Here is a 21,270-nt window from a genome sequence, read left to right as displayed (position 1 = left end):
TGTTGCCACAACACAGATGTGTGAAGGGTGCCTCGCTGGCTGGTTACGGAGGGCAGAGCTGAACTGATTCTCGGAGGCAATGCCGCTGCCACCTGCCGGCTTTTCTCATTGACTTTGTGGGAGCTCTGCCCCCACAATTACCGTATTTTTCCGTGTAGAATCATAGAATCATAGAGTTGGAAGAGACCACAAGGGCCATCGAGTCCAACCCCCTGCCAAGCAGGAAACACCATCAGAGCACTCCTGACATATGGTTGTCAAGCCTCTGCTTAAAGACCTCCAAAGAAGGAGACTCCACCACACTCCTTGGCAGCAAATTCCACTGTCAAACAGCTCTTACTTCCTAATGTTTAGGTGGAATCTTCTTTCTTGTAGTTTGGATCCATTGCTCCGTGTCCGCTTCTCTGGAGCAGCAGAAAACAACCTTTCTCCCTCCTCCATGTGACATCCTTTTATATATTTGAACATGGCTATCATATCACCCCTTAACCTCCTCTTCTCCAGGCTAAACATGCCCAGCTCCCTTAGCCGTTCCTCATAAGGCATCGTTTCCAGGCCTTTGACCATTTTGGTTGCCCTCCTCTGGACACGTTCCAGTTTGTCAGTGTCCTTCTTGAACTGTGGTGCCCAGAACTGGACACAGTACTCCAGGTGAGGTCTGACCAGAGCAGAATACAGTGGCACTATTACTTCCCTTGATCTAGATGCTATACTCCTATTGATGCAGCCCAGAATTGCATTGGCTTTTTTAGCTGCCGCGTCAAACTGTTGGCTCATGTCAAGTTTGTGGTCAACCAAGACTCCTAGATCCTTTTCACATGTACTGCTCTCAAGCCAGGTGTCACCCATCTTGTATTTGTGCCTCTCATTTTTTTTGCCCAAGTGCAATACTTTACATTTCTCCCTGTTAAAATTCATCTTGTTTGTTTTGGCCCAGTTCTCTAATCTGTCAAGGTCGTTTTGAAGTGTGATCCTGTCCTCTGGGGTGTTAGCCACCCCTCCCAGTTTGGTGTCATCTGCAAATTTGATCAGGATGCCCTTGAGTTCATCATCCAAGTCGTTGATAAAGATGTTGAATAAGACCGGGCCCAAGACAGAACCCTGTGGCACCCCACTAGTCACTCTTCTCCAGGATGAAGAGGAACCATTGATGAGCACCCTTTGGGTTCGGTCAGTCAGCCAGTTACAAATCCACTGAGTGGTAGCATAGTCAAGACCGCATTTTACCAGCTTCTTTACAAGAATATCATGGGGCACCTTGTCAAATGCCTTGCTGAAATCAAGGTAGGCTACATCCACTGCGTTCCCTTCATCTACCAGGCTTGTAATTCTGTCAAAAAACGAGATCAGGTTAGTCTGACATGACTTATTTTTCAGAAATCCATGCTGACTATTGGTGATCACAGCATTCCTTTCTAGGTGCTCACAGACTGTTTGCTTAATGATCTGCTCCAGAATCTTCCCTGGTATTGATGTCAGACTGACTGGGCGGTAATTATTTGGATCCTCTCTTTTCCCCTTTTTGAAAATAGGGACAACATTTGCCCTCCTCCAGTCTGCCGGGACTTCGCCTGTTCTCCAGGAATTCTCAAAGATGACTGCCAGTGGTTCTGAGATCACATCTGCCAGTTCTTTTAATACTCTTGGATGCAGTTCATCTGGCCCTGGAGACTTGAATGTTCGGGTTACACCGGACAAGAGTGTACACAGAGACTGAACATGGAGCCTGGCACCACTTCCGTTGCGAAACTCTGCAAGCTATCCGTGCCTCCTGCAAAAATCCTCCTCAGGCCTCTTTCTCTTGCCGGTAGCAGAGCGAAACACAGCGGTGAGAAGCAAAATGCAGCACGTGTGGAATAAATCAGAGCAGACACAAGGCAGTCCTTATCTACTCTTGGCTTTAATCATGAAGAATAACATCATAAATTCAGACCTGGCGAGAACTGACACATTCTCCCTTTCGCATGGCGTCCGAGAGTCAGACTAAAAACAGACTGAAACACTCGGAGTCAAACCCCTCCCTTAAGTGTTTCTAACCACGCCTCAGGAAAGAGACGTCACCAGAACTCTTTAACTCTGTGAGTTCTGAAACCATTAACACCCCCTCTCGTCACGAATCCTGAGGGAAACCGTGAACCCCTATTTACAGACCTCTTTGAGTTCAACTCACCTCCCATTGCCTTTTGCCTCCCACTGGCATCTATCCCAGGCAATTGTTGAATCCCTTCCACACTCCCAGAATCACACTGTGCGAAACCAACCCACGCACTGGTGACCTGAAACCTCTCCGGTGGAATGCCCTTTGTGGTCCGAGTTGACCGCCGGAGTACAACCTCGGGCGCTCCTCCTGACCCACTGGGGTCAGCAAGTGTGTCTCCAGCAAGCTCAGAAGACTCCCCCTCTGACTTGCTGCGTCTTCGGGCTTCCCGCACTTGGCTAACAGGAGATGAAGGCTCACTCTTGGGTTCCCTCTTAACCTGTGGAGAAACCCACCCCTGTGCTTGACCATCATCAGCAACCTGGTCTTCAGCAACAGGCTCCGCCTCTGCCTCTCCTTCCTCCCTTTCTTCCTCCTCAGAATCGGACAAGCATTCTGAGAGAAAATCAGAACCATACCCAGGCTGTGACCAACCATCCTGCTCAAAGAACTCAGCATGCTTGCTGACCAGCAGCGTGGTCTGATCACCCTCTGGGTATGCAAACTTCCACCCATTTGTTGCAGGATCATACCCACAGAAAATCATGTCCTGGTACCTAGGACCACCCTCCTTCCGTTGCGCTGTTGGTATCGGCACTGAAGCCTTGGAACCAAACGAACGGAAGAAATGCACCTGTGGCTTCCTCTTGTGCAACAGAAAATACGGTGTGTCACCTACATCGTGATTGTAGGACCTGTTAAAAACAAAGCTGGCAAACTTCCCAGCCTCACTCCAAAAGCTCTGAGGCAGCCCAGAGTCACACAGCAAAACCCTGACAACTTCAGCCAGTGCTTCACTCCTGTGCTCTGCCACGCCTCTCTCTTGAGGAGACTTTGCACCCGTCACCTGGTGACGAATTCCCTTTTCCTTGAAGAACTCCTTCAGAGCAGACCCAGTGAACTGTGACCCACGGTCGCTCCTGAACTCTTGCACCTTGGTGGAGAACCTTAGTTCCACCTCCGCAACCCAATCCTGGATGAGTTGCGCCGCCTCTCTCTGCGACCTGAGAGAAAAAGACCATAAATTCTGAGTAAAATCATCCGATATCAATAGCAGATATCTGGCCCCACCCAGACTCTCACACTCCATTGGTCCTGTAAGGTCTGTGTGAATCAACTCAAAAGGTTTTGTGGTTACCCTCTTTACCCCGGGAAACCTGCACCTTTGAACCTTGCTGCATGCCCTGCACACTAGGGATCCCTCACATGGCGTGATTTTACAACCTTTGGTGCAGCCTGGCAGCCTCTTAACATCCTCCAGACAAGCATGAGACATTCTCTTGTGCCATACATGAACACATGAATCATGGCTGGGAACACTAGCACACTGCGCCTGTGCTTTCCCTGCATTCCCACCACCCTCCAGAGGTGTTTCCAGAACAAAGAGATTGTCCTTGCTCTCCACGTTGACAAGTTGCCTCCCCCCTCTGAAAATGGAACAGGTATTATTTTCAAAACAAATTTTGTATCCCTGCTTCGCCAGAGCAGAAACCGATAACAGGCAACACTTCATCCCTGGTACAATGAAGCACTCCAGCTCCGCCTGCAAAACAGAAACATATACATTTGCGACTTTAGATACATTTCGTTTTGTCCCGTCAGCGAATTTACAAGTCATTCCAGCCAAAACAGCGCTGCAATTCTGCAGCTCCCCAGCAGATGGCGTTATCAGGTGATGACTCGCTCCTGAGTCCAGCACCCACTTCACAGTTGTGTCCCTGCTGGCATTGCTCTGTAGCGTTGCCATGCCAACAAACGTCTGGCTGCACCTGTCCTTGGCAGCTTCCGTAACCGCAACTTCCTGCGTTCCTCTGAAGACTGGACTTATCTTAGAGTTCCCAGACAACTCTGCAGCACGTATCTCCCTCTGCAGCAGATGGCTGGCCTTGAAGCCTTCAGCTTTGTCGTGTTTCCCAGGCTTCGACTCACGACGCAAACAACTCTTGGCAGCCTTTGGAAAAAGAGGCTTTTCTGAGCTTTTACTGCTCACCGCCCCCCCACTGCTCCCAGGGCTCCCAGGACGCTTTCCTGCACCCCCAGTGATGGGTAAAGGGCCCCCAGCAGCTTGCCTCTCTCCAAGCTCCTCACGCAGACATGTTGCATCACCCACGCAGCTTTTAGACTCTGCTAAACCAGCAGCAGCAGCAGCAGCAGTGGCAACAGTCCCTTCGCCCCCCTCAGGGGTCCCACAGCCTTTCCCAGCTGTGCACCGGCTTTCCGTGCTTTCTTGCCTTTTTTGCCCTGATGCAGCCATCTCCTGGCCCTTGCCTCTGCCCCCAGCTTCACACGCTTCCTGGAGAGCTACCCAAGCGACCTCAGGCTTCCTTGCATCCAGAACAATAGGCCTCAAATCAGCACTGACGTTCTCAGCCAGAAATGTAAGCACACGCTCCTCAGCTTCACGTTGGCTTGCACCAGCCCCAGCTGACGTAGACATCGGCGTGACTGTTTCCCAGAGCTTGGCTCCAACTAGGGACAACTCTGCTAAATAACTCCACTCTAACCACGAGTTGATAGTTAGTTTCGCACACGGCAGCTTAAGCTCAAAGCCGTGTTCCTGGGACTGAGCCATCTCCTCCTCCCCGGGGGCTAAGCTTACTCACGTCTCCCGGCAGTAGCTTCTCCGCCTCCCGGCTCCGGCAGATCGCTTCTCCTCCGCGAGCTCCTTCCAGCTTCAAAGACACAGCTCCAGAGCTCCAGCTGGACCCCAGCAACTTTCCTGCTGGCTTCCCCCACACGTGGGAGCGTGCGAGCACCCATAACCTGTTCGGGTTACACCGGACAAGAGTGTACACAGAGACTGAACATGGAGCCTGGCACCACTTCCGTTGCGAAACTCTGCAAGCTATCCGTGCCTCCTGCAAAAATCCTCCTCAGGCCTCTTTCTCTTGCCGGTAGCAGAGCGAAACACAGCGGTGAGAAGCAAAATGCAGCACGTGTGGAATAAATCAGAGCAGACACAAGGCAGTCCTTATCTACTCTTGGCTTTAATCATGAAGAATAACATCATAAATTCAGACCTGGCGAGAACTGACACATTCTCCCTTTCGCATGGCGTCCGAGAGTCAGACTAAAAACAGACTGAAACACTCGGAGTCAAACCCCTCCCTTAAGTGTTTCTAACCACGCCTCAGGAAAGAGACGTCACCAGAACTCTTTAACTCTGTGAGTTCTGAAACCATTAACATTGAATACATCTAAACTAGCCAAGTATTCTTGTACTATCTCCTTAGTTATTCTGGGCTGTGTTTCCTCTGCTGAATCATTTGCTCCAAATTCTTCAGGTCGGGCATTGTTTTCTTTATCGGAGAAGACTGAGGCAAAGAAGGCATTGAGGAGTTCAGCCCTTTCTGTGTCCCCTGTTTGCATTTCACCATCTTCTCCTCTGAGTGACCCCACTGTTTCTTGCTACGAACATACCCATAAAAGCCTTTTTTGTTGCTTTTAACCTCTCTAGCAAGCCTGAGTTCATTCTGTGCTTTAGCTTTTCTGACTTTGTGTCTACACGTGCTGGCTATTTGTTTGAATTCCTCTTTGGTGGTTTCCCCCCTTTTCCATTTTTTGTACACATCCTTTTATAATCTTAACTCAGTTAAAAGTTCTTTAGATAGCCACCCTGGCTTCTTTAGGCACCTTCCATGTTTCCGTCTCATTGGTATTGCCTGACGTTGTGCTTTTACTATCTCCCTCTTAACAAACTCCCAGCCATCATGAACTCCCTTTCCTTTTAGTATTACTGTCCATGGGATCTCACCCAGCACTTTCCTAAGTTTTATGAAGTCGGCTTTCTTAAAGTCAAGAAATTGAGTCCTAGTATTCTTGGCTGCTCCTTTCCGCTGTATAGTAAACTTCAGAAGAGCATGATCACTCGCGCCTAATGATCCTTCCACTTCTACCCCACTAACCAGGTCATCAACATTGGTTAGGACCAGATCTAAAATGGCTGTTCCTCTTGTTGCTTCTCCCACTTTCTGGACAATGAAGTTGTCTGCAAGGCCAGGGAGGAATCTGTTTGACCTTATGCTCTTGGCTGAGTTTGACATCCAACAAATATCCGGGTAATTGAAGTCCCCCATTACTACTATCTCCCTTCGTTTTGCATGCTTGGCCATCTGTTCCAGGAAGGCATCATCTATGTCCTCCGTTTGGCTTGGGGATCTATAGTAAACTCCCACAATGAGGTCACTGTTATTCTTCTCTCCCTTAATTTTGACCCAAATGCTCTCACTTTGGCTTTGAGGTTCTAAATCTTGGATCTCTTCACAGGTATACACATCCCTGACATATAACGCCACTCCTCCTCCTTTCTTGTCTGGTCTGTTTCTCTGAAATAGATTGTATCCCCCCATTATTACATTCCAATCGTGGGACTTATCCCACCAGGTTTCAGTGATGCCTATTATGTCATATTTAGTTTGCTGTACCAAGAGCTCGAGCTCATCTTGTTTATTTCCCATGCTTTGCGCATTAGTGTACAGACATTGAAGTCCATTAATCATTCCCCCCGTGTCTCTTATTTAAGGATTTTTTCCTCCCACCACTAGGTCTTATACACCACTAGGTGTATAAGACTAAAAAAATAAATGTGTATAAGACTAAAAAATAATGTCAAAAATTAGGAGGCATCCTTATACAGTGGTATCTCTGGATGCGAACGGGATCCCTTCCGGAGCCCTGTTCGCATCCTGAAGCGAACGCAACCCGCATCCGCACGTCATTTTGATGATCTGTGCATGCGCGAGTGACGAAACCCGGAAGTAACGCGCTCCGTTACTTCCGGGTCGCCGCAGTGCGCAACCCGAAAATACTCATCCCAAAGCTACTTTAACTCGAGGTATGGCTGTACATGGGGCCATCTCTCCCCATTGTCTTAAATCTGTGTCCCCCAAAATAGGGGGTGTCTTATACAAGGGGGCGTCTTATAAATGGAAAAATACGGTATGTTACTGTGGGTGTCCAGGCACCTATGGCCCCCTAGAGTTGTCTCCTATGACTCCTGTGTGTGATTTAAACCAAACTGGCCCTGCCACACAGTAGTGTGAATCAGTGACTTCAGGCAGCACCATGAGCAGGGTAGATAAGACAGGATTTTAGTGTGTGAATGCTGCAGCATTCTTTGTAAATTGTTGAGTCTACAGTAGAGTATAAAAGTGCTCAACTTCCATTGGATTGTGCCCAAAATGTTTAGATTCTTAAATTAATTTAATATTACCCTTGGTTTGATATTGAGATTTCAGTCAATGTATATTCTGTTTTTCTTATTCCCCCCCCCCCCTTGTGCAGTTAGATTCAGAAGAAGTTGATCAACTGATCAAATCACTTAGATGTCCAGAATGTAATGCCAATGTTACATTTGAAGGAAGTTCTCAACAAATTGCTGACATAATGGAAGAAGCCAGATTGCGTCTTTTAACGGCACAAATAGTTCGTACTTTTAATTCTATTGGCCTTTTATTGATGTAATTTCAGGATTATAATTACTTAACAATATAATTGAGCATTTTATGGTGGTTCAGAACGAAAAGTTCCAATTCTATAGAACATTTGAATCTTAAAGTATATGTTTTACTGTGAATTCAAAATACATTGTCTCAAGTGTGGTCCATAGCTATTAAAAATACAATATTAAGTGTCCACATAATTAAGGTAGAGAGATCTTTTTATCTGTCTTTTATAACTACCTCTTTATTCCTAGGAAATAGTTCATTGTTAATCTGAGAATTAGTTCTAATGTTGGGCATTTCCCCCCAAAAGTTTTATTGGAAGCCACTCTTTGCTGTAGGATGCCTAATCAGAATAATTTAGTGCGTTGACTACTCCGTACCTGCCTACCCCACATTTCTTACTTGTGATCAAACCAGTTAAAGCAGGGGTCCTCAAACTAAGGCCTGCGGGCCGGATTTAGCCCACCAGGTTCCTTGACCCAGGTGCCCGGCAACTGCAGAACCCACCACTGTGTAACAGTGGCAGACTCCCTGACGAGGCAGGCGGCACAAGGATGGATGAGGTGGTGCGGCTCCGGGAGGCCCCCTGGCTTGGCACACCCGCATCCAGCGGTGCGGGCAAGGGACAGGGTGAACATGCAGGGAGGGCAGGCTGCGTGGCTCCGGGTGCTCTTATAGAGGCGCTGTGCTGCCTCCGTGTGCGAGTGCCTGGCTGGGTGGCATCTGCGGGCCTCCTGCCCACACCTCCAATCACCAGCGTCAATGCTGCCCTGATTTCCTGATGTGCCCAAACTGGTGCAAGACAGGTTCTTGGGCACCCACACCGCCGCCTGCACACCGAGGAGCCGTTTGCGCCCCGTACCTCTGTGCAGTAAGCTGCACCTTGCCCAGCGGAGCTGGGTGGTGGCATGGGAGCGGGAGGAGATCCACGTGAGGAAAGGTCTGGATGATGCAGGATTGTCCCACATTTCAGTGTGGTCCCAATAAAGGCATGGCCCAGAAATGGGGATCCTAACCATGTCTACTCGGAAGTAAGTCCCATTGCTGAGTAAGTGCCTGTAGGATTGCAGCCCTCAAATTTTTAAAATGTATTTTTAATCTTTTGTTGGAAGCCGCTCAGAGTGGCAGGGGAAACTCTTTTCACATATTTTTTTTTTTTTTTGAAAGGGCAGTTTCATCTGTCTAGTGTGAGGTGTTCCTACCACCATTGCTCACTTTGCAAAGTTTTAAGTGCTGCAAATCCCACTGGGAGTGATAGAACTTGATGTGCCATCAGACTTTAAGAATTGCAGAGAAAAAGTGTGGGAGTGGCTATGTGTTTGCTATACAAATCCCCCTTTATGAGGTAGTGCTACAGCCCTTGAACCACAGTATAAGGAATCTGCAGGACACATATTCTGATAGGCACATGGATTGAGCAGGTGTGGATGAGATTAGTCCACTTTGGACTCTTGAGTTTGACAGAATCAATCCCCTTCTTTGTTTTCTTATGTAGCGTGGGATCTTTATAAGTGGCACAATCCTAGAAAATCTACTGAGGAAGTAGTCCCACAAGTCAAGTGCATAATGCTGCCTGAAAAATCAATTGTCGCCTGAGATTATTACACTGTGTACTGCAGACCATTTTCAAACCAAAATGTAATAGTGTTGTATCTTATTACAGTGTTGTAAAATGCTTAGGCCCGATATTGGATTTTTCTGCATTGCTTTTTTTTTTTTTTTAAATAGTATTTATTAGGGTTTTAAGTTTACAAAAAGGCAAAAGAAAACAGAAAAAACACCAAATTGAACAATAGCAAAACAACACATCACAATAAAAAACAGAAATATAGGAACACTTAAAAAAAAGACAAATCGAGCCTTCCTATAACTTATCTTTCATTTGCTTGTTTCCCTGACCTCCTCACACCTCCCTTTTTTGTATTCTAAGTCAATTATCCATTTCAGCAAATCCTTTCCCTCTCTTCAAAATTCTTATCCTGGAAATTTATCTTGAGCTTAATATAAGTTTACTTTCCCTCTTTTCACCAATTAACAGTCTATTTTTCTTAAATCTTTGATATATTTTTGCTAAAGTCACATAGATTCATTCCAACATCATTCTAACATTCATTAATTTTATAATGTTTCTGTAAATAGTCTTTAAATTTCTTCCAATCTTCCTCCACTGACTCTTCTCTCTGGTCTCGGATTCTGCCAGTCATTTCCGCCAGTTCCATGTAGTCTATCACCTTCATCTGCCATTCTTCCAGAGTGGGTAGATCTTGTGTCTTCCAATACTTTGCAATAAGTATTCTTGCTGCTGTTGTGGCATACATAAAGAAAGTTCTGTCCTTCTTTGACACCAATTGGCCGACCATGCCCAGGAGGAAGGCCTCTGGTTTCTTCGGAAAGGTATATTCAAATACCTTTTTCATTTCATTATAGATCATCTCCCAGAAAGCCTTAATCCTTGGGCATGTCCACCAAAGGTGAAAGAATATACCTTCCGTCTCTTTACATTTCCAGCATTTATTATCGGGCAAGTGATAAATTTTCGCAAGCTTGACTGGTGTCATGTACCACCTGTATATCATTTTCATTATATTCTCTCTTAAGGCATTACATGCCGTGAACTTCATACCTTTGGTCCATAACTGTTCCCAGTCAGCCATCATAATGTTATGTCCAACATCTTGTGCCCATCTAATCATAACAGATTTCACCGTTTCATCCTGAGTATTCCATTTCAACAGCAAATTATACATTCTTGACAAATTCTTAGTTTTGGGGTCTAACAGTTCTGTTTCCAATTTTGATTTTTCCACCTGGAAGCCAATTTTTTTATCCAAATTATATGCCTCCATTATCTGATAATAATAAAGCCAATCTCGCACTCTATTTTTTAATTTTTCAAAACTCTGCAGTTTTAATCTGTCTCCCTCTTGTTCCAAAATTTCCCAATATTTCGGCCATTTAGCCTCCATATTGAGCTTTTTCTGAGCCTTCGCTTCCATTGGTGACAGCCACCTTGGGGTTTTATTCTCAAGCAAATCCTTATATCTTATCCAAACATTAAACAGTGCTTTTCTGACAATATGGTTTTTAAACGCTTAATGTGCTTTGACCTTATCATACCATAAATAAGCATGCCACCCAAAGACATTATTAAAGCCTTCTAAGTCCAACACATCAGTGTTCTCAAGAAGCATCCATTCTCTCAGCCAGCAAAAAGCGGCTGATTCATAATAAAGTTTTAAGTCTGGCAGGGCAAATCCACCTCTTTCCTTAGCATCAGTTAATATCTTAAATTTTATTCGAGGTTTCTTGCCCTGCCAGACAAATCTAGAGATATCTCTCTGCCACTTCTTGAAACACTCCATTTTATCTAGTATTTGCAATGTTTGAAACAAAAACAACATCCTTGGCAATACATTCATCTTTATCGCAGCAATTCGGCCTAGCAATGATAACTTCAGATTTGACCATATTTCTAGATCCTTTTTCACTTCCATCCAACATTTTTCATAGTTATTGTCAGGGAACTGACATCGGAGCGAGAGGCGAAGGGGAGGCTCCTAGATGATGCTGGAGAAGGACCCAGCAGCAGGGGGAGAAACAGCTCAGTAGAGGGGGAAGCATTTAAGCGCAACACCAGGGATAAAGGGGGGCAGATGGAGGAATCGGAGAGAGGGCTCCAGGACTCTTCACTGGAACTCAGTGAGGAGGGGACAGGTCCTCCGCTACCCACACCCTCCCTGCGCAGAAGACTCCCGCGCAGTGAGAGGAGGAGGAGACTGGGTGTCAAACAACTTTTATGTTGGAAGAGGTTCAAGAAACGCCCACTGACGGATTCTGCCAGTGACTGAGGCAGTCACAATTAGAAAGGGCTGTGCAGTCAGAAAGGTTTAACACGGCAAATTAGCCTAGAGAGGCACCAGTTTACACACGAGTAACTCATACTCATCACAGTTATCCTTAAACAAATTCACATTTTTAGCAGTCATGTTAACCCCTAGGTATTTCACTTTCTTAACCAATGTTAATCCTGTCTCCTTCTGAAACCTTTCTCTCTCCGTCACTGTTAAATTTTTCTCTAAAACTTTAGTTTTCATCTTATTCAACTTAAATCCCGCTACTTGTCCAAATTCTTGGATCATTTCCAGTACTCTTTTGGTACTAGATTCTGGCTCCTGTAATGTCAATACCAGATCATCAGCAAATGCTTTCAGTTTGTACTGTTTAGCTCCAACTTGTATACCTTTAACTGTTTGGTCCCTCCTAATCATATTTAAAAGAACTTCCAGGACCGATATAAAAAGCAATGGAGAGATTGGGCAACCTTGTCGTGTTCCTTTCTCTATCTTAAATTCTTCCGTCACTACATTGTTCACAATTAATTTAGCCTTTTGTTCTGAATAAATTGCACCTATACCATTTTCAAAACCTTGACCAACCCCCATCCCCTGTAGGTTTTTCTTCATAAAACTCCAAGAAATATTGTCAAAGGCTTTCTCTGCATCCACAAATATCAAAACTGCTTTAGTATTAATATTCACTTGTAACTTTTCTAGAATGTTAATTATATTTCTCGTGTTGTCAGACAAGTGTCTGCCCGGGAGAAAACCGGCTTGGTCTTTATGGATTTCCTCTACTAGTACCTTTCTTAATCTTTTAGCCAAAATATCTGCAAAAAATTTATAATCCACATTAAGCAAAGATATGGGGCGGTAATTCTTAAGCTGTGTCTTCTCAGACTCTACTTTCGGTATAAGTGTGATGTAAGCTTCCTTCCACGACTCTGGCGCACTATTCCCTTCCAATATTCCATTATAAACTTCTTTTAATGGCTGGGATTTTTCTGCATTGCTAAATCATACAATCAGCATTTCACATTTGAAGATAGGGACATGGCTGTAACAGTCCCTTTCCAATATGAAGGATTAATGCCTGCACTCTGTTCACCTCACCCCACTCTATTGCACACACTGTTACATATCACTGAAAGTTTTTTCACCTGCTGTATAGTATCAGTTTGCTCACTCCGATTTAAAGTATAAGGTGTTGGTTTTTTGTTGTTGTTTTGTTTTGCCAGTGATTAGTATCAGACTAGGATGAGGAGCAAGGATCAAATTGGATGTCTTTGGGCCAGTCACTATCGTTCATCCTAACGTACCTCACAGGGGTGATGTGAGGATAAAAATGAGATGGTGTATGCCTCCTTTAGCTTTTGAAGGTGGAAAGGTAGAATCAGTGCTGTTTTTCTAGAAAAAAGAGTGCTAGAACTCACCACGAACGCCTCCCTTGTTCTTTTATAATGCCAATGGTGCCTACCTGAGAGGTGCTGGAACTGAGTTCCGGCTGAAAAAAAGCCCCGAGTGGAATATATATTTAATTACATAAATCCCAGTCCTCCATCAGAGTCAAGAAAGGTTCAAGCTCTGGAAGGGTAATGATTACCTCCCACATTGAAATACTTTTGAAGTCTGTTTCTTGGATTAGAAATCTAGGAATGTTGTGTTCAAAGCATTGGTTGCAGCCAGAATGTACTTCAAGCCTTCGTGGAAGTTGTGGTGTAATAGAAGGGAGGGATCTCTGGACCTCCACATGTTGAATTTCAGTTCCCAACATCATCCCTGACCGTTGGCCACAATTTCCCCACTCCTCCTATAGAAGTTCAGGTCCAAGCAGAACCTTGGACAGTTGCAAATGGCATTCAGGCTCACACATGTATGGCCAACTCAAATGTTGCTTCAGCGGTGGTTTAGAGTTCCCTGAGGCTTAAATAGGGATGCTGCTCAGAGTAATTAGCTCCACCATCACCCTTAAAAATGGCTTTTGTAATTAAATAAGTTTTTCTCAGTTGAGCTGGGAATTAGTTCTTATGATGCCATGGAGACTGACTCTGTTGCTGCTTTCAAGATGAAAGCATAAGGTTAGTGTTACATCTCAGGAGGTTCACATGTGCTGCAGAGTGAGAGTGGGATCACTGAGGATACATGCTGAGGACAATTTCTTCCCTCTACTCTGGCTCCTCAGAGTCTCTGGGCTCACTCCCTGAATGAGGTGAGTTTCAACCTGATATCATGACTAGGAAATCTTAGAAAATGTCTACTCTTCATCAATGCTGGTACCAGAGGGGTGCAGAACAAACACACATACCGTATTTTTCGCACCATAGGACGCACTTTTTCCCTCCTAAAAAGCAAGGGAAAATGTGTGTGCGTCCTATGGAACGAATGCAGGGGGGAGGCAGGCGGGAAAAGCCCCCAAGAGCCGCACATAAGCTCCGTGCGCTCTTGCGGGCTTTTCCACAGGAGGGAGAAGGGACTGACTGGCGGCATCAGTCCCTTCTCCCACCTCCCAGAAAAGCCAGGAGAAGCCGCGATCTCTTTAAAGGGGTTGTGCAGCTTCTGTGGGCTTTTGCGAGAGGTGAGGGAATCCCCCCACCTCCCAGGAAAGCCAGGAGAAGCCGCGATCTCTTTAAAGGGGTTGCGCGGCTTCTGCGGGCTTTTGGGAGAGGTGAGGGAATCCCCCCACCTCCCAGGAAAGCCAGGAGAAGCGGTGCAGCCCTTTTAAAGTGCGCGTGGCTTCTGCCGGTTTTGCGGGAGGTGGGGTAATTCCCCCACCTCCCAGAAAAGCCAGGAGAAGCCGCAATCTCTTTAAAGGGGTTGCGCGGCTTCTGCAGGCTTTTGGGAGAGGTGAGGGAATCCCCCCACCTCCCAGTAAAGCCAGGAAAGCCCTGCGCAGTGTCTCCCAGCAAGGAGAGGCTGCACGGGGCTAAAGGGGAAACCAAAACAGTGAGCGGAATCCATCCCGCTCGCTGCCTTGGCTTGATCCATAGCTGCGCGCAACCCCTCCGCCAAGGAGAGGCTGCACGGGGCTATGGATTCTTTAGCCCCACTCTACCGGGAGGGAGAGGCTGCACGGGGCTAAAGGGGAAACCAAAACAGTGAGCGGAATCCATCCCGCTCGCTGCCTTGGCTTGATCCATAGCTGCGTGCAACCCCTCCGCCAAGGAGAGGCTGCACGGGGCTAAAGGGGAAGCCAAAACAGTGAGCGGGATCCATCCCGCTCGCTGCCTTGGCTTGATCCATAGCTGCGCGCAACCCCTCCGCCAAGGAGAGGCTGCACGGGGGCCATGGATTCTTTAGCCCCACGCAGCCTCTACCAGGAGGGAGAGGCTGCACAGGGCTAAAGGGGAAACCAAAACAGTGAGCGGAATCCATCCCGCTCGCTGCCTTGGCTTGTTCCATAGCTGCACGCAACCCCTCCGGCAGGGAGAGGTTGTGCACAACCTGTACGCTGCTCTTTGGGGCTGGGGGGGAAAGATTTTTTTTCTTGAATTCCCCCCCTAAAAACTGGGTGCGCCCTATGGTCCGGTGCGCCCTATGGTGCGAAAAATACGGTAAACTGCAACCAAATCATAAAATTAACAAGATATGCTAACAAACAAAGCAGCTAAAAACAACATCAGGATAATAATCACCTTACATAACCTACAAATAAGTAAGTCTTAACCTAGTGCCGAAATGATGACAGTTCACAGATAGAGTGCCGCCTCTATTCCCGCATCACCATAAAGTGAGCTTCCCTCAGTGATAGAAAATTGAGGCTAGCAAGGTCCAAAAATATTAGTACATGAATACGGAGAGGTGCTTCTTTAGTTATGGACTAGTCTGAGAAATGCATAAACTGAAGACTCGTATCTGACAATGCATCAAGTGATGATCTGCATGTGGGAATAATGTTTCGTGCAGAATGCACAAAAGATATACATTTCCTACAAAAAAGACACAAAATTTTGGATTCCTGAGTATGCTAAAGCTATCCAATATTAGAAGCGCTGGGGAAGGCAGCTGTCTTTAAAAAAACCAAAAAACCCCCCAACAAACCACAGGTTTAGTTACAGGTAGGTAGCCGTGTTGGTCTGCCATAGTCGAAACAAAATAAAAAATTAAAAAATTCCTTCCAGTAGCACCTTAGAGACCAACTAAGTTTGTTATTGGTATGAGCTTTCGTGTGCATGCACACTTCTTAGGTTTGTTTTGTTTGTTTAAACCACAGGTTGCATGTGGGGAAAATGTGAAGCACTACATAAAGAACTTCCATGTAACCTCAGTGTTTTTAATAGAGCTAATTAACAGTTTAATTAGCATGCAGAGTCAGATAGATAGCTATGTTGTTCAGTAGGTAGATAATGCATGTTGCTGAAGAAAGCAACAGTTATTTCATTCAGTATATACATTATTTTTTTCTAAATATAGGCCAGTTATCAGAAGCAATACAACAGTGGAATGCTGAACCAAGATGCTGCCCAAACATTAATAGGTGCAGCAGAAAGCTATGTTGATATTGAAGGAAAGTAAGTGCTGTATTTTAAAGAAAGAAAAAGATAAGTGCTGTATGATTTTTAATGTTATTGTTACAGACATCCCACCAACCACCTGAACGAAGATCACACACTACTGATGGTTCATGGAACACAGTTTGGGAACCACTGGCCTTAGAACACAAGTTCATAACCTAATAATGCAATCTGAAGTACATAGGGAAACGTTTAGTGAGAATTGCCTGAGAGTCCAGTGGAAGTGCTTATCTGGTGTCTGGACTCAATAAAGAACTGGATGATGACTTGTAAACTGAAGCTCAACCCTGACAAGATGGAGGTCCGGTTGGCATTTCTATTAGAGCAACTGAGACAGAGTCCTGTGGTAATTGCCACATGTTGAACCAAGGACAGTTCTGTGGTTATGACTGCCCACTTTGCAGCACTTAGCCCACTTAGCACTCTGGCTTGCTGAGCCTGCTCAGATTGATTGTTCTCTTTGGCTGCAACTGCATCTTTTGAGCCCTGGGTTGCAGGAGCCTTTGCCTTTGAGAATGCCTTCTGAGTACTGTCTGCAGCCTTTGGGGGTGGGCAGTTTCATGTCAGGCAAGACATATTTGTACAAGCATTAAAAAAAGATGCTCCAAACACCCGAAAAAAATGGAGGAGAGTAGTGGCACTAAAACACAGGTGGGGAACTTGTGAGTGGAGAGTTGCCTTAGTTGAGTTGCTTTAAAAGAATGAAAACATATATTCGTTAACTAAAGCAGTCTTAGCCACTTGCCAAAATACCTTCAGCTGGCATGCAAAAAAAAATGGGTCGTCCAGCAATTCATTAATGGCATTTATGTGATCAGCTAAGAGCAATGGAACCCTAATTCCTTTAGTCTCTGGTGAATCTCCTCAGTACCTGATCAGCCCCACCCCCAGAATCTTGAATTGGGGGAAGCCAGCTCTCCCTTGTATCACATCCCTAAAATTCCCGTACACAGAGGGGAATTTGATCATCAGCTCACTAGAATTTGTCAACAGTTTAGAAAGGTAGGACAAGAGCTGAGAATTGAGCCGTTCTCACCAGGATGGTTTCTTGGGAGCCTGGGACATTCCTTGTGAGGGAGATTCCTTGGTCCTAACTAGGGATGACAGAGAGATTTGATTTGAGTTATAATTTCTGACCTGAACTTTCTGAAACACCACCGTCCTTCAAAATTGACACTTCTCCAAATATGCAGTATACTTTGGTCAAGTAATGTGTGCAAAAATACATAATGCTGTGGTTAAGTTTGCATAAAAATGCATATCTGGAGGGAGGAAATAACATAAAAAGGCAATGTTTTACAGCATAATTGCTTTGCAAAAGAGTATATTGGGCAGAATTGATTGATTTCCCTTTTTGGTGTGAAATTGGATTAGGTCCCTCTTTCAGGGATCCTATAGGCAACTGGCTGAACCTTGTGAAAACGGGATGCTGAACTGACCTTACCTTCGTATGGTCATTATTTTCCTTCTCCACTGATTTTGTATCTTTCTGTTATTTAAAAGTGAAGTTTTGTAAGCAACCTTGACCATTTTTCCTGAAGAGCAGGCTTCTAAGGAAACATCAGGATTGCATTGTTAATGGTTTTTGTTTTGTTTTTTTATGAAGCAGCTGTCTTGATATCTGTATTCTCAAATTCACTCTATGATAATGTAAGTTGAGATATCTTTAGGATCTTACTATTTTCTTACTATTAGCTTCTCAATTACCTTGTCTTAAATATTTTAGGTTTATGAATATTCATGAAGTAAAGACCTATTGGGAAAGCAAAGGAGTGCTGGTAAAGTTGAAGAAATTGCTATCTGATTGGGTTTACAGCGTGAAAGAGGAAACATTTAAGGCACCAAAGTTAGTGTTTATTAATGTTTGCTTAAATATGGTTGATAGAAAAGGTAGTGTGCTTACACAGTAAAATTATACAGACATACACACTCATTTGCTAAGATTAGTAATCAAAATATTGAGCATAGTTGTTGAGGTTTGCTGGGGTTTGGCCACAAGGAATCAAGTTTCCAGTTCTGTGGAGAGCTGACTTGGTCTAGAGGTGAGAAGTTCAGTTCCAGGCAGTTAATCAAGTCCCAAAATGACAAGCAGCGTTCTGAAGGACCAAAAGCAAGTAATAGCAAGTTCCAAAATCGGCAAGTAAGATCAGAGAGCTAAGGCTTGCAAATAATCAGTGCGAAAGTCAGCTGTGTGGGGAAGGGAGGAGTTGGCTTCTCCAGACATGATCCTGCCCAGAGAGGCACATTATTCAAAGTGAAGAGCAAGCTCTGAAGCTTGGATTTTATAAGGCAAGGGAGTGCTAAAGTCTGATGGTGGTGCTTATATTGTAACCCTGATAGATACCTTTGGATGCACAGTTCAGGTTGCAGGAATGCAGCCGTAGTGGCACAGGAGGTTAGGCTCGGGAGGTGGGTGAGTGCTGGGAGCCCTGAGTCTAGATTTCTCTTGACAGTGGTTCATATCCCTGTGTGTGCAGGTGGAGATCAGTATAGAGCTCAATTGAGTCTTCTTTCCAGCCAGTGTTCTGGCCCAGTTCTGAGCATAGGAGCTGTCAGCATTCTCCGCTGACTCCCTACTCTTTAGTCAGGGAAAGGGGGCTGAGGCTGAGAAGACATTGATGACAGTGATGGGTAGAAGATTGGATGCAGAATTCTACTTTTGGCTTTGCCAGCATCATGTTTCTTTAGAGCAAGGTCAGTGTTGGCAAGAAAGAAAAGAATACAAGTGTGTTGTTGTACTGTTCTTCCTCTGATACCTCTGGATACCCCCTTGTTTGAGAAGTGAGTGAGTGTCTCAAACAGCCCATACAATTATGTATAGTTCTGTTGGGAAATCCCCCATTTCCAATGGGGAGGGGTGCCCAGTTTTAGGAAAGGAAGAGGAGCAGGACTCTTTTGCACACTTTTTCATTCTTCTCATTTAGCTTCACAAGACTCCTTAGCACCTCTAGTTGTTGCTAGATTCCTGCCTGTCTATGGGTCTTATCATACATTTTTAAATAGTCTAATTACCCATGTATGGTATGAACAAGTAAATATAATGTAGTGGTCAGAATTTTCTAAATGATTTGGTAACTAATCAAAGCTCAAAATTTTATTCTCCTCCCTCCCCAGAAACAAGTTTTTAAGAATGTGCCACCATATGGTATTCATGGATGAATTTGAATATATAAGTACCATGATGACATTTTTGAACTGTGTCCCTATCGTTCTTCACTTTATACCAAAGTATTCTTCAACATTTATTCTAGAACTAAAAGTGTGCAACTACTATTATCTGGCTTTGTATATAATGGAAGCATTATTTAAGGTACTGGCTATTCAAAGTATTACAATATTTGTATTAACTGTATTTTTAATTATTGACTTTGTTGTTGTTGTTTAGTCGTTTAGTCGTGTCCGACTCTTCATGACCCCATGGACCAGAGCACGCCAGGCACTTCTGTCTTCCACTACCTCCCACAGTTTGGTCAGACTCATGCTTGTAGCTTCGACAACACTATCCAACCATCTCGTCCTCTGTCGTCCCCTTCTCCTTGTGCCCTCCATCTTTCCCAACATCAGGGTCTTTTCCAGGGAGTCTTCTCTTCTCATGAGGTGGCCAAAGTATTGGAGTCTCAGCTTCACGATCTGTCCTTCCAGTGGACATATAATCATTATTGACTTACATTTTTACAATATGGAATTTGAATTTACTTGACCAACAGTGTGAAATTGAAACTCTTGTTTCTTGGAAATATCACACCCTGCTCATTCCTTTTCTTCAGTTAATGTTCTGATTCTTGCTGTGGCTTAAAAGAAACAACTATAGTTGTGTTGACTGAGAGTTGATCCCGCTCCTCTCTTGATCACCTCCTGCAAGATCACAGAGATGTCTGTGTATGAGGAGACCTCCATATTGACAGTCCCTTTTCCCATACACTCGAGTTGTGTGCAAAGCTGCCTGTGAACATTATTGCAGTCAGTGGAGCTCACGCCCTCCCCATTAATTCTATTTGGTTAGGTTTATAGAATTGTGTTGTGTCTATGCTTTATGTTTGAAAACTTAGGAATAACTTTCCTCTGCTGTTGCCTCTACAGCAATTTAGAGAAGTACATAAAGGTTAATCATAGACCTATCCTCCATGAATTTATTTAATCCCCTTTTAAGGTGGTCTAAGGTTGTGGCCATCTCAAAATCTTGTGGCAGTGAATACCGTACATTAATGTGGAGAGCACATCAGTGCTAGGTGAGACCAGAAGTCTACCATCCTGTTTCCCACAGTGGCCAACCTTGTGAACTTGTGCAGGGCCTGAAGATACTAGGTTCTCCAATTGTTGCTTCCCACCAGTAACTGGTACTGGTACTGGTTTCCATTCACCTGGTTTGGAGAGATTTTTTTGAAGCCCTTGTAAGTTCTCTGGGGGTTTCATTATGCTGAATAATTTGGCATATTGCAAATTTGTCCACATCATGACTTATTCCATGTCTTTTGTGAACCAATTAAAAACACCAGTCCCCAATACAGAACGTTTTGAGGCTCCTCTTCTTACTACTAGTAATTGTTTTTATTATGTAAGGTGCTTTGGAAGCCCTGTGAATTGAGGAGTAAAATGCTTAATACAAACAATGTTTGATGTCAATTAAATATTTGTTTTAAACAGGCTTTTGCAATGGGGAGGACCTACATCTTTTACCACTGGAACCAGTTTGATCTTATAATCATAGTAGTGGGAGTTGTAGATGTCATGATTATTAACCTCTTTAAAACACTCAGTACAACGTATCATATGATTAATACTATCAGGATATTTCGGTTTATTCGTGTTTTAAGAATTCTGCGGCTCTTTAAGGTAAAAAAAATTGATCATTTTTTCAGTAATGTGTTATGCTTTGTTAGTAGAAAACTATATTTTCTTCTGTGGTTCAGGAATTGGGTATTTTTTTGGGTGGGGGGAGAACCTTCTGTTGACAGACAGGACTTCTAGAAAAAATGACATCGTTGGGAGGGGCTTTTCCTCAATTCCTATGAATGACTTCACTCAATTCCTAAGCTGCCTTGAGTCCATGTCAGGAAAAAAGGCAGGGTATAAATAAATATAATAATAATAATAATAATAATAATAATAATAATAATAATTCCCAGAGCAATCCTGCTTCACTAGAATGTAGCAGGCACTTGGCATGAGTTGTAGCTGAGCGTTTGTGACATTGTTTTAAAAGCAGCTTATTGAATTTGTGGAAGATATAGTCCTATGGTCCTGGCTGGGTAATGTTGAAGGAGCTGTAATGGTCTGGTATG

General features: G+C 44.4%; 1 protein-coding gene across 5 annotated transcripts in view; it reads left to right on the top strand.

Moving 5' to 3' along the window:
• The window catches only part of LOC308475620 (solute carrier family 9 member C1-like), a 64,305-nt gene that overhangs the window by 23,420 nt on the left and 19,615 nt on the right, over nucleotides 1-21,270 (top strand). For all 5 annotated transcript variants that reach the window (XM_081002786.1, XM_081002783.1, XM_081002785.1 and 2 more), the window contains 5 exons: nucleotides 7,481-7,621; nucleotides 15,888-15,985; nucleotides 17,715-17,834; nucleotides 19,103-19,298; nucleotides 20,633-20,821. In XM_081002786.1, the coding sequence (XP_080858912.1) occupies nucleotides 7,481-7,621; nucleotides 15,888-15,985; nucleotides 17,715-17,834; nucleotides 19,103-19,298; nucleotides 20,633-20,821 (744 nt within the window). The remainder of the gene's footprint in view (nucleotides 1-7,480; nucleotides 7,622-15,887; nucleotides 15,986-17,714; nucleotides 17,835-19,102; nucleotides 19,299-20,632; nucleotides 20,822-21,270) is intronic.

Source organism: Podarcis pityusensis, assembly GCF_964106645.2.
Source record: "Podarcis pityusensis genome assembly, chromosome: 1".
In the NCBI taxonomy this organism is placed as follows: Eukaryota; Metazoa; Chordata; class Lepidosauria; order Squamata; family Lacertidae; genus Podarcis; species Podarcis pityusensis.
The sequence above is the reverse complement of the archived record's forward strand: the minus strand, read 5'-3'. Positions and strand labels throughout refer to the sequence as shown.